The sequence below is a fragment of the Varroa jacobsoni genome, unplaced genomic scaffold, assembly GCF_002532875.2.
Source record: "Varroa jacobsoni isolate VJ856 unplaced genomic scaffold, vjacob_1.0 scaffold_855, whole genome shotgun sequence".
In the NCBI taxonomy this organism is placed as follows: Eukaryota; Metazoa; Arthropoda; class Arachnida; order Mesostigmata; family Varroidae; genus Varroa; species Varroa jacobsoni.
This window is the reverse complement of record NW_019213757.1, coordinates 79,601-91,362: the sequence shown is the minus strand read 5'-3', so window position 1 is coordinate 91,362 and position 11,762 is coordinate 79,601. Positions and strand designations below refer to the sequence as shown.

The 11,762-nt window shown below is 40.1% G+C and overlaps 2 protein-coding genes and 1 long non-coding RNA gene across 3 annotated transcripts in view; 1 reads left to right on the top strand and 2 right to left on the bottom strand.

Moving 5' to 3' along the window:
* Window positions 1-273, bottom strand: part of LOC147752956 (uncharacterized) — a 4,509-nt gene extending 4,236 nt beyond the window's left edge. The window contains exon 1 of the long non-coding RNA XR_015312674.1: window positions 189-273. This is a non-coding gene — a long non-coding RNA (uncharacterized LOC147752956). The remainder of the gene's footprint in view (window positions 1-188) is intronic.
* tbc (trabuco) overlaps window positions 1-11,762 on the top strand; it is a 44,401-nt gene that overhangs the window by 24,895 nt on the left and 7,744 nt on the right. Inside the window, exons 12-20 of the mRNA XM_022840284.2 lie at window positions 152-354; window positions 738-864; window positions 1,263-1,412; window positions 1,811-1,884; window positions 2,060-2,281; window positions 2,563-2,773; window positions 3,209-3,318; window positions 3,441-3,563; window positions 3,759-3,900. Coding sequence (XP_022696019.1) covers window positions 152-354; window positions 738-864; window positions 1,263-1,412; window positions 1,811-1,884; window positions 2,060-2,281; window positions 2,563-2,773; window positions 3,209-3,318; window positions 3,441-3,563; window positions 3,759-3,900 — 1,362 coding nt within the window. The remainder of the gene's footprint in view (window positions 1-151; window positions 355-737; window positions 865-1,262; window positions 1,413-1,810; window positions 1,885-2,059; window positions 2,282-2,562; window positions 2,774-3,208; window positions 3,319-3,440; window positions 3,564-3,758; window positions 3,901-11,762) is intronic.
* LOC111264400 (uncharacterized) overlaps window positions 2,208-11,762 on the bottom strand; it is a 14,519-nt gene continuing 4,964 nt past the window's right edge. The window contains exon 3 of the mRNA XM_022840287.2: window positions 2,208-2,295. Within this exon, the coding sequence (XP_022696022.1) occupies window positions 2,264-2,295 (32 nt within the window). The 3' untranslated portion in view covers window positions 2,208-2,263. The remainder of the gene's footprint in view (window positions 2,296-11,762) is intronic.

Below are 11,762 nucleotides of genomic sequence, written 5' to 3'. Positions count from 1 at the left end.
TAAAGATCCATAATGGCATTATTCCCCGTTTGCGTTTCATCGTCGGACCAAAAACACTTGACTATTGCCCTGATTTCTAAGTATTAGTCTCAATTAATTTACCCTTGTGTCCGTATTGTTTACAATCGATACATTTTGTGGCATTTCACAGGGTTGGCACATTGTCGACACTTATGCACTGTACGTACCCATCTGTCTGGACTAGTTCATCCACTTGCGGCTCCAGCCACAGATCAACCTCTAAGCTGCACAAGATGGCAGGAACTTTTGGCTAATGACGGGTCGATCAGAGATCCTCAAGAGGTGCTCCGTCTGGTCTATTTCGGCGGGGTTGAACCAAATCTTCGAAGCAAGGCAAGATTAAACAGTTAACCTATATTAGAGATAAGTAGGTTGTTATCAAATCGGGCAAATAGTGTTTTTGCCTTTTGTTTACTTGTTAATATATTTTGCAATTGTTTTGTAGATAGTATGGGCATTTGCTTTATAGTGGTACAATAAGGGTTCGCATTGCGCTATAACATATCTGTATAAACTGAGTGTTCTCGGCATGGAAGTGGCCAGACCTCACGTAATTGCAAGCCGAATTAGCCTAAATTAGACGTCCCAGTCTAATCTGTTCTTCGATTGAGAGAGAAAAATAGTCTAAAATTAGCGCAATTATTGATGGCGTTAAGTTTGAGTCTCACTACGATCACATTTTGTCTATTTGGCACTGTACATTTACCATGCAACAGGTGTGGCCGTATCTTCTCGGTCACTATAAAATGAGTTATACGTACAAGGAGTGTCACCAGAAAGACAATAAGAGTCAGGAGGCGTTTGAGACAACCATGTCTGAATGGTTGGCCGCAGAAGCCATCGGTGAGTATTGTACTTTTGTAGAAACAAGTGAGTTCAACCAAGTGGCTATTACTTGTAATCGTGAGCCTAACTTTTCAACCAGTAACCGCGTTTGCCACTTGTTATTTTTTTTTTAACTACCAAATTTCCAATAAGGATACCGCTGGGAAGATTTCGCACGCGCAAGTTAATGTTCCTAGCCGTCCCGAGCGTTACTACTTACTTGGCACGGTATTGCTGAGACGTATCGTTTTTTGAAACAAGAAGTAGTTTTGTTCTCAGCAGCCCGTAGTGAGCTGACTAAAAAAAACATGTCTGAAAAAACGCGCTTGTCCGTATCTTTTTGACTTCCAATATCGAACACGTTAAATGTCTGAATTTATTCCTTTAAATTGTGTTGTTTTGTTGATTTATCTCAGTGCGCCAGCGGGATAAGGAAACTGCTGCCGCCTTGCGCCTTTCGTCTGGCGGTTCAACGACGCAGTGTTCGGAGATCCCTCTAGCGATGTCGCACGCGCTAAGCAGTGACAATAATGATGTGTTCGAGGATGATAGTGCTATTACGGAGGGTAGGTCAAGACTAGCCAATGGAGTAATGAAAGCTAAGAAGCACCGATTCCTTCTATTATTTGAAGTTGATAGAGCTTTAAAACTTCTTGCTTAGACATGCTAATCTGCCTGTTGTATTTTTTAACGATTTTGATACCAGCCCCAGTCGGTCTTTTTTTCGTAGACAACATATTCTTGATAAATCCAGCAGCTATATTATTGGTAGACATAAATCAGATATGGTCCACTTCTTTACATACAGTTGATAAAGGTCATTCGGCTGAACTGACATCTGTGTAATGCCGACCAGATCGTTAATTAGTACAATACTTTAGTTAAACAAGCAGGAAAACTTGAACTGCTACGCATTATATAAATGGCTCTGAAATATAACTCGATTAACTGGCCTATATTTCAGGAAATGAAGCAACGAAATCAACAATCCTCGATGAAAATCATGCAGACAGTAATGTTGTGGTTAGCGGTGTTTTGGTACGTAGATACCTCGTTTTTTGTTGTTTCAAAACTACATCTATCTGCCAGTGCTCGATATCGATGAATATATATGCTACTCAATAATAAGGATTGCGATACACCCTCATTTAATATATGTATATATATATATATATATATATATGGAGCCATCTAATTATATTGCGATATTTAGGAATGTACAACGAAGCTATCCTGTGAAGAGAACGATCTTGAAGATAATTATAATGACAATCCTGAAGAGAACGAAAATGAACGAACATCAGCAGGAGATCAGGCAGCTTTCGGTTGTCTCCAAGGGCCTGAGCTTTCTAATTCATTGTCTTTGCATGAATTAACAGTGGAGCCTAGAAGCGAATGCGCTTCGCCGGCGTCGTCTTCAGGAGCTGCATTTACGGTTAGAAAATCCACCTGTAATAAAAAATCATACTTACTCAAAAGCTCCCTAAAGGGGGCCAAGCTTCATTCTAATGTTATTGGATTTAAAGGCACTGAGGTATAACCTGTCAACTGTTCTTTATTTCAAGCTACCGAAAATCGAAACTCATCTTAGGATGTTAATTATTGGGATATATTTTCATTATATAACAAGTCTTCTTTGATAACAAGGCATTTACGGAAAATTTCGTTTATTTGAAAAAATCTGCCTTTGTATGTAATCCTTCGTTCTCTGTTTAGTCTGATCTGCTAGACTTATTCGGCCTAAATATGCACCGAATCGATAAGGATGTTAGACGCTGCGATCGCAACGTGTCCTACTTTGAAAATGGGGATAATTTGGACAAGTTGCGAAATGTCATGTGTACATACGTGTGGGAACATCTGGATGTTGGTTACGTTCAGGGAATGTGCGATTTAGCCGCCCCATTGCTTGCTGTCTTCGATGATGGTAAGCTTTTTTTAGAAAATTGGACGCTAAATGAGGACGTGTTGGACAGAAAAACTCGCTTCCGCTTCGCCCCTTAACATTTAATCGTATGGTTACGTTTCATGGTTATCTAGCCATGAGCTGCATTTTTTTCATCGATTTGCACTGGCATTGCTGTCGTAGCAGCTGAATAGCAGCAACTTAAGCTAACCTGTTTGATGATCACAGTTTATTGGAGTCGTCAACAAACCAAGTTGCTTCGTTTGTCGGGAGCATTTCAAGGAGTAAAGTCTGTTGTCTCTACAACGACGGATAACTGCAAAAAACAAGTGACAGTAACTTCTGCAGAACTCGGCTAATTAGATATAATTGTGGAAAGCTGTTTATATCTGTTAATGCGGATGAATGACTACATGATTGAATCTAATTATGTTTTTGCTTGTATTCGATTCGTAGAGGTAATGACCTACTCATGCTTTTGCGAACTCATGAAAAGGATGGCAGCCAATTTCCCTCATGGGGGAGCGATGGATGAACACTTTGCCAACATGCGATCATTGATACAGGTGGGAGCTTTAAGATTTACCAACGACAATAGAGATCATTCACTCAAAATGTCTTAGTTGGCCATCAGGTTTAACATGCTTAATAGATTGCACCTTATAATCGTTGGCCATTGTTGTTTCAGATTTTGGACAACGAAATGTTTTCCTTGATGCAGCAAAATGGGGATTACACTCATTTTTACTTCTGTTACCGATGGTTTTTACTCGACTTCAAACGAGAGCTGGTTTACGATGACGTTTTCCAGGTAAAATATAGCAGTCAGCCAAATCGTCTCAATTACCAATTAGACCGTAATGACTTTGTATAGCTAAAGGGAACAACAAAATTACCATGATTCTTTATTGAAGACGAAGCACAGTTTTTACTATTTTTCACGTGACTTCATTTCATTGCTTAAAATTAAATGCAATTAAATGTTCTTGACACGCATATACTTCAGGTGTGGGAGACAATTTGGGCAGCACAACACGTTGCCAGTCCTTCGTTCGGTCTCTTCGTCGCATTAGCAATGGTTAAATATTATCGCGAGATTATCCTCGAGAACCGCATGGACTTTACTGATATTATCCGCTTCTTTAACGGTTAGTGGACTAGCTACTCTAACGCCCAATGATAGGATAATTATTGTTCAAAAAAAGTGCATCAGCTAATAGTGGAGCCCTGATTTTTTGAATGAAAAAGAAATACTTGGTGCAATAGCTGCGACTGGATATATAAAAGATTCCTGGATAATATACTTCCAAAGCATCCGTATACGCCTATGATGAACTTAAGTTGTTTTGAAGTACATCGCTGAAGTTGACGAGTTAGTTATGGTATAATAACATTAACGAGAGTTGCGGCTTTATATACCTGTTGTCCTTTTTCTTGACACTAGGGACATGAACACGCCAATGATATTTGTTTATTATAGGAAAGTAAAAGTATATGTATGAATCGTTAAGATTCGGGCAAGAAGGGAGAAGAGTATTATCCACGAATACAATCACTTGTCTGAAGTAACAAAGGGGTACTTCTTTCTGGTTCAGTCCAATATCACTTTAGCTGCTGATGTTGTTGTCTCGTAGTGTAATCTCGTAAAAATTGGTTTCTGTTAATCGCTTAGTTATTCTTTTAATCTACATACTTTATATTGAAGCAGTCAACACTGAAATGGAAAATTTAATATAATATTAATAATTTTTCTTATTAATTAATTAATGTTATTACTATTATTTTTAGCTTTAAATAGGTGAAGATGCCTATTTTCTTCAACTTCGTAGCAATCTATGGAATTACTTGCATTGCATTTACTCAATCGTAAACCTAATAATCGTCAAAGTGAAAACACAAACGACGCATAATGAGAAATATCACACATTTATTTTTCCTCGCCAATTAGTTTATCGAATTGTTGCCTTCCATTACCTATACAACGCTGCTCTATAAACAAGAGCCATCAGTCACATCAAAGTTATTATCGTTATATTTTTGGTACTGGTGTTGCTGTCTGTTACCGTTGTTGATTGGTCTTTCAGCTTTGAAGGCAGATCTTTGTTTGAGAAACCTACTTAAAAAATTTTCCTTGTTTATCGAATTACAACTCAAAGGCTCAATTCCTTTGACACCCTTCTTTTTCATCATTCATGCCACCACTTGTCCTCTTCGTTGCGAATTTTCCACCCAGTTTTTAACGTTATCTCTCATTTTCGAAAATCCGTGCCGTCACTGTTTCAAGTGGAAGCACTCTGCACTGCAGAGGTTATGTGAGAAAACTCCCTCACGGTTTTGATACACAAGTAGGTTTTGCTCGGGCCTGTGAAAACGACCTCGATCCTTGAAACTTTGCAGCTGCCGCCGCAAATTTAGAATTCCCTACTTTCTTTGATTTGGTGTTCATCACCTACTCTTGTTGTTATTAAGGCTTCACGAGCGCATCCAATAATTAAGTTGACCGGGCAGCCAAAAAAATGAAATTCTCATTACCATAATTGTCATGGCATCGTTTTGATCAGAGAGTGATACTTTATATTTTTCATCTACACACACTGTCTTATTTTGTGCTTTTCTGTTTGCGCATAACGCACGCTCATTTTTATCTTCGTGCTATATACTTGCCCGGTTTATTTCACCGCATCTATAACGGACCTGTTCGTCTTTTGCCTCAGCCCATGCTTTCAATTAGCTAATTTTCTCTTGTTACTTAGAACTGAACCGTAGACAAGATGCCTCCGCATATTTGCATGGGCATGTTCTCCAGCGCCACGGATGTTCCCCAGGGCTCGCTTCCTTATGCCACAGTCGTATTTTTCAGATTCTTGCACAATTTCGTACACCCACTATGACCCAGTTATTCATTTCCCAGACTTTTCGTCCCACACTTGTTATTTTCAGTAATAGTGATAATGATAGTAACCAGCCAGTAACTTTCCAGCACACACAAATACTCTTTGCATATTATCTTACTAATAGAATATTTCTCCTCAATTCAAACATAGCTACTATGTATGCTGCTTAGATAATGACTAGTTAGTAACTAGTTTATTAATGAACTTGAAAAACGATCCGAATATAGTGATATTCTCTCATCGACAATTGTCCATAGAGCACAAGTTACGAATACCCGAATTCACAAATCTAATTCGGGTTTCTGTTCCAAACCCTGTTCAAAAATTCCGTCGGCTACTTGGGCTATTGGGCTATTTTTTTCCCGTTAATGACAAACTATATCGTAACTTATTGAAAATGGGTCAAAGGCAGAGCAGGACGGGACCCACTCGTCGAAGGACGATCTCCGCTAGCCTGCAACAGCTTAGTGGTAGGTTAACAGATATTGTTATTGTCGTGATCGGTCTGTATGTGTATCCGTCCTGGGCCGGTGATAAATTATTTACTGCGGGGCACTTGCGCTTGCTCAATCGACAACAAATCTTTTTGAAGCATGACAAAATGTAAGGAAACATAGCGGCTTGCTTTCCACTCTTCGCTTAGGGATATGCATATATACGGAACACAAGAGGACGACAAAGGTTCGTGCCTCCCTGTTTTTCAAGTTTCGTTATGATGTAACATTGCGCTTGTATCGAACTATTTGCTGTTTCTATTTCGCCGTACCCATGGAACTTGGTGGCCCGAAATAGGTTGTATAGGTCGTTACCATCGTGTTGTTGAGATCAATGACACCGTATGTCCACCCTATGCGATAAGTTCCTTCACGTCTCTATGCACTATTCTGTGTGTATAAAGTTTAAAGTGCATAAATCTGCAAGAATAGAATGCGACAAGCATACGCTCCCAGAAAACATTGTTAAGGGATATGCTAGACCTCTCTCTATATGCACTCTATCGACGTGTGCTGTCGACCTAGCTCACGCCACGTGATGTTACCGACATCTTATGTGGCCCAGTGGCCGGGCATATGGCGGAGACTCGAGAATGGATCCCGCCGTAACCTATGTTTATTTAGGCATTTAGTTGCAGGTCCATAATCTATTCAAATATTGTTACTTGGGTAACCTTTGCATGTAATTAAACCGCTGTATATCTCGTTCCTAGTGTCTACAGCCCAAGTGAGCCTTACTCCTTTACTTCGCGAAGCCGTGGTCAGCGTTCACCTTTGAGGAATCACACGCCTCGCTATTAAATGTCATTCACTTCGCTCACCCGATTAATTAATCTCAAATCGCACTTTTCCCTCCAACATCGAAAATCCATCTTAGTATTATTAAATTGGCTCCACTCTTGCGAAGTACCTTTTCATTTTCTGTTTTCCGTCAAAAAGGCTCGTAAGGCAACCATTCTCTGGCTCTTGATCATCGATCAATACTCTGGAAAATTTAAATCAGTACGTCGTCTTATTTCGTTCCCTCATTAAATACCTATTTGTGATTACCGGATTGATAGAACATTGCTAGCTCAGGGGTAGTTTTAGAACAGGCGCCAGGCAAGGTTCTATGAAAAATTCTGCACATTAGCACGATCATAGCCATTCATCAATGGCCTCGAAACCGGCAACCAATATTATCATTGTATTCAGTAAGGAGAAACACACCCTTTGCACATAATGTAGCAACGAGAACAGTCAAGACAGGCTGGTCTGCTCGGATTAACACTTGATCGCTTCTATCGGGTTAGCAAATCTGCAGCGTAACACCTCCTTTCTATTCGAAAGCGGCCCAGTTGACTCAGGGGCAAAGAAATATGACGAACAAACAATTTTGCTGCAACGCGCCGTAAATCCAGCAGAAAATGCTATCGCAATTTTTGTCAGTAGTTAGTCCAGTTCAGTCTGCTTAAGAGCCTCGTGCTCTAGCTAGTATTGTCATCGTTGGTGTCAGCTGATGGCGGCCGTGGACACAAGAAGCTCTTCAAACGGTCAGCGAATCAAACTGACACATATATAGGCGCTGCCACCGCATGTATTACTTCCATAACCACAACAAGCCATATAGACAGCTTAAACGACCCGTTCACACAACTGTCCGGCATCAAAAGCGACCACCGAATCAGCCTGAAGACGCGACGAGTCAAAAAACGATTATATACACAAAATTACACACACATCTGGGCGGCGAGAAATCACTGCTATACTGTGCATCAATGCGGGTATGGTCTGAGAGCGGCGCAGCCCTTTGTCGAATGGAACCTTAGGATCTTTGACGAAGAGGCGCTTTCAAGCAAAAGATGTGATAATCAGTCGATCGATCGGAGGCGCCGGCTGTTCCAGCACTTCTCAACTATTTTAGGTCGAAGCATACGGCCTCCCATTTGTGGCGTCATTGTACCTTGAAATATTCCTGCGTCAAGTATAATGATCGGCTACCAGTCTTGTATGTCTTATCATCGTTAATATCATCACTGCTGGTACAATGCTCAATCGGCCGTTTACATATATAAAAACTGCCGTCCGTTTGTTTAGTTTCCGTAAACAATTTTGTTACGGCCAGTAATTCTATCCCCTTGTGTAGAATGGTCGCCACCGCTTTCACCGAGATCGCTTAAAGGGTAAATATTCTTCAGTTTTCACTCTTGCAATTGAACACGGTTAGACATTTACTTCAACCCACCGCCGGAGTGTTGCTGGTGACTGCCGTGATCCTCATCTCTGCATAGAGTCCTCTTTCCTCGATGCCATTTCCGGAACTCTCCTCTCTCGTGAAATGAAAAGCTTGTTCTTTGCATACTCATTCTTAAATCACCTCGTATTCATCACAGAACCCCCAGTTTGGTCTGCAGCCTCGTCCATCCACGAGCTGTCATTAATACTACTGGTTTCATGAAGCGACGAGGATATGAGTTCTTCACTATGTAGGCGCCATTCATTATTTGCCAGCTAACCATTACCATTTTTTTTTATCTGTACCCAAATATTCATCGATCAAGTTTTCGGTATTCCGTCGACAGCGGGTTATTCGCGAGGCGCTTTGCGCCTCTTTCAATCATCGATTAAACCTCATTAAATCCTCTTGGTTGAGCGAGTCTGTGTGTGAAGTAATATTTGTATATATAATGTGTGTATATATATATATATAAATATGTGTGTAATAATGTTCCGTTATCATTGACCAATATCTCTGAATCAGTCTTCATCTTCTCTCATATGGGGACCAAATAACAGCTAGTGCAAAACTTGGCCCCTTTTCTAGCATCGGGAACTCGGTCAATCGGTTAGTGTACATATATGATATTCTTATTACTCTAAATAATATTAATCAGTATTGCGTCTGTATCGACACTCTCGTTCTCAACTTCAAGACTTAGATACATTTAGGATGAACGCATACTTTACGCCTTGCCTGTTGCCTGTTTCTTCACATCGCCCACGTGGGTCACCAAATCATCTCTTTGAATTACTAGAAGTAGAAATCTGGCTGGTCGGTGTTTGTTTGCGAGAACGCCTTCAAGCTAGGAATAGACATACTAATTGCCGGATATCTAAAAAAAAACCAAAAGGAATATATACATATATAATCCATGAAAAAAGAAAATCAAGATGTATACATTCATATGGGTATAATTAGGTTGCTATAGACTGACTTAGGGGAGTGTTACTTACGGCTAGAAACTAGCGATGAAAACCTGATTTATTGTTATATTATTCTCCCAACACAAAGAAACTAAACGCAGATTTTTATTACTAAGTGCTCCAGGATGCACCAACACGAACCCTCTTCGTTACATACACACATCCGTTGAATGTGTTTTCTGTCAGCGTCTTTGTCCCTTGTACCCCTACACTTATTCGATTCTATGATGTTCGTTAATTCTCTAGAAATGGCGAAGTCTCCTTCTTGAACATATCTCTATTTGCTAGATCACTGTTCCTTCATTCTGTCATCTTCCGCAAGTAACTGCCCCCGTGATCAATCACCCCCGTGGTGGACCACTGCCTTTCGCAGTACGTCCGTCTCGTGACAAAAATATTTTTTAACCTGAACAGGCTCACATTCATTGACAGCTGTTAGAGTTCTTTTTTTCTAACGCATAATTCGATTTTCTGGGACCTTCTTTTGCCAGCCTTTTTTTCAATAACATTTCCTATCGACATTTCGGCTTTGATTGGATGCCCTTGTTTTTCCACTTGCCGTCCGCATATTTCCCTCATCGATTCGCCTCACAACGTATACGTGCCTGTTACCACTTTCCACTTATCAATCTGTCACTCTTCTCCGCATAGGAGCCCATTATTTCTGTGTTTCCGGGACGACATTTACGTCCTAAGTATCTCATTGCAACTTAGGACCTTTAATATTGTTACCACCAAGACGGAACGAAAGACAAGAAAAAAGTACTTGACATTAAAGTCGCTGCCCACCCTTCGCTTGCTGACTGCCATCGTCTGCGATCAGACTTTTTTCAGCTGAACCCTACTTGTTGGCCTTGAACAGCTTTACGCTCTTTGATGCTCTCCTTAGCTTAATAGGCACCTCGACTGGGCCTGATTGTTTGCCTGAATACCGCCAGCAAAACAATACAATGTTTTCAATGGCCTCATCACGTTACTGACTCACTTGCATTATACATTTATTCATTGGTAATGTCTTGTTTGCATTTAATTGCCATGCTGCTGGTTGCACGTTTCTTTTAACGCTTGTCCTCGTGTGTAGCACTTCCTTTCATTCATCTCTATTTCTTTCTACTCAACTCCGTTGTCCATTCTCCGTTTGCTTTACGCAAAATGCGTCGCGAAGACGATATCCTGGACGCCTTCACCATGTCTTTACAGTTATAGTCGTGCAGCACATTTTTACATAATAATTCAGCGAAAAATCAAAATGAAGCAGGAAAAAAACATAGCATCTTATAAAAGTTGGATTAATTACATACAGCTATAGTAGTGATGACTGGTCTGGCTTGGCTGTCGTATGGTAATAGTCATGCTACTAGAATTGTGGTCCTATGACAATCTAGTCGACTGAATTCGGGAATAGAAGCGTAATGCAGGATTCGTAAAGAGACATTTTTATGTTAATGATAACATTCATCCTAACCAATAACCACGCAACCATCTGCGAGCGTAGCCGCTTCGGAACTGCCTCCATAAGTAGTAATTATATATAACTAAAGGACAATATAGCATTGCACGATCCAAGTCGCTCGAAACACATTGTAAAAAATTTTCCAGAAATAATAACCACCGGCTACAGTATTAAGGGTAATTCGGATACAAGTCTTGACAATGATGTGACAATATATAATTTTGATGACAGGGTGAACTAATGAGATGAACAAGTGCATAGACTAATCGGGAAGAATGGGTACAATAAAGAAGAAGTAGTTAGTTAAATCTTCCAATAATAATAATCAAAGTAAATACAATTAGTCAAAGTTTCGACAACTAGCCATCCGAGCCAAGAGATTACCCCACAGCAGTACACTATCGACCCCAATTCACTTAGGCCGAAAGATAAACGCATACACAATCTCGTACAATATTTGCATGTGCGCAAATTATCCGGCTCCCTTTTTTGTTTTGCATTTTGCTGATGCGGAAGAGTTTTTCGGTTTCTTCAATTTCCCTTAGGTAGGATACGGGCCAAAATACGTATGTGGACTGCTAGCCATTATTATCAACTAATCCATATAACAGTGCAATCGATGGCCACGAATGATCCGAGAAGCTTGAATTGTAAAATAATAATCGTTGTCACTGCGAACCGAAGAAGCTTCTTTTCTATCATTACTCTCGTCGTGAGTACTTGGTCATATCATAGTCGTATAATGCAACCTCTTTGCGTACACCTTTGTAAAATTTTCGAGATCCGGCTTTTTCTATTCTTTTTCTTTTTTTTTTTTCTCTTCCTTCTTTGCCACGCGTTTTGTCGTTTGTTTTCTATCTGTCGATTCTCAACATTGTCGTCATTGTCGTCAAATGGTATCTTCACATATTTTTCGTTCACAATCGCGCTTTCCCCTTCCTTCCCTGTTTCCTCTGTATAACTATATCTATTTATCATTATATCAT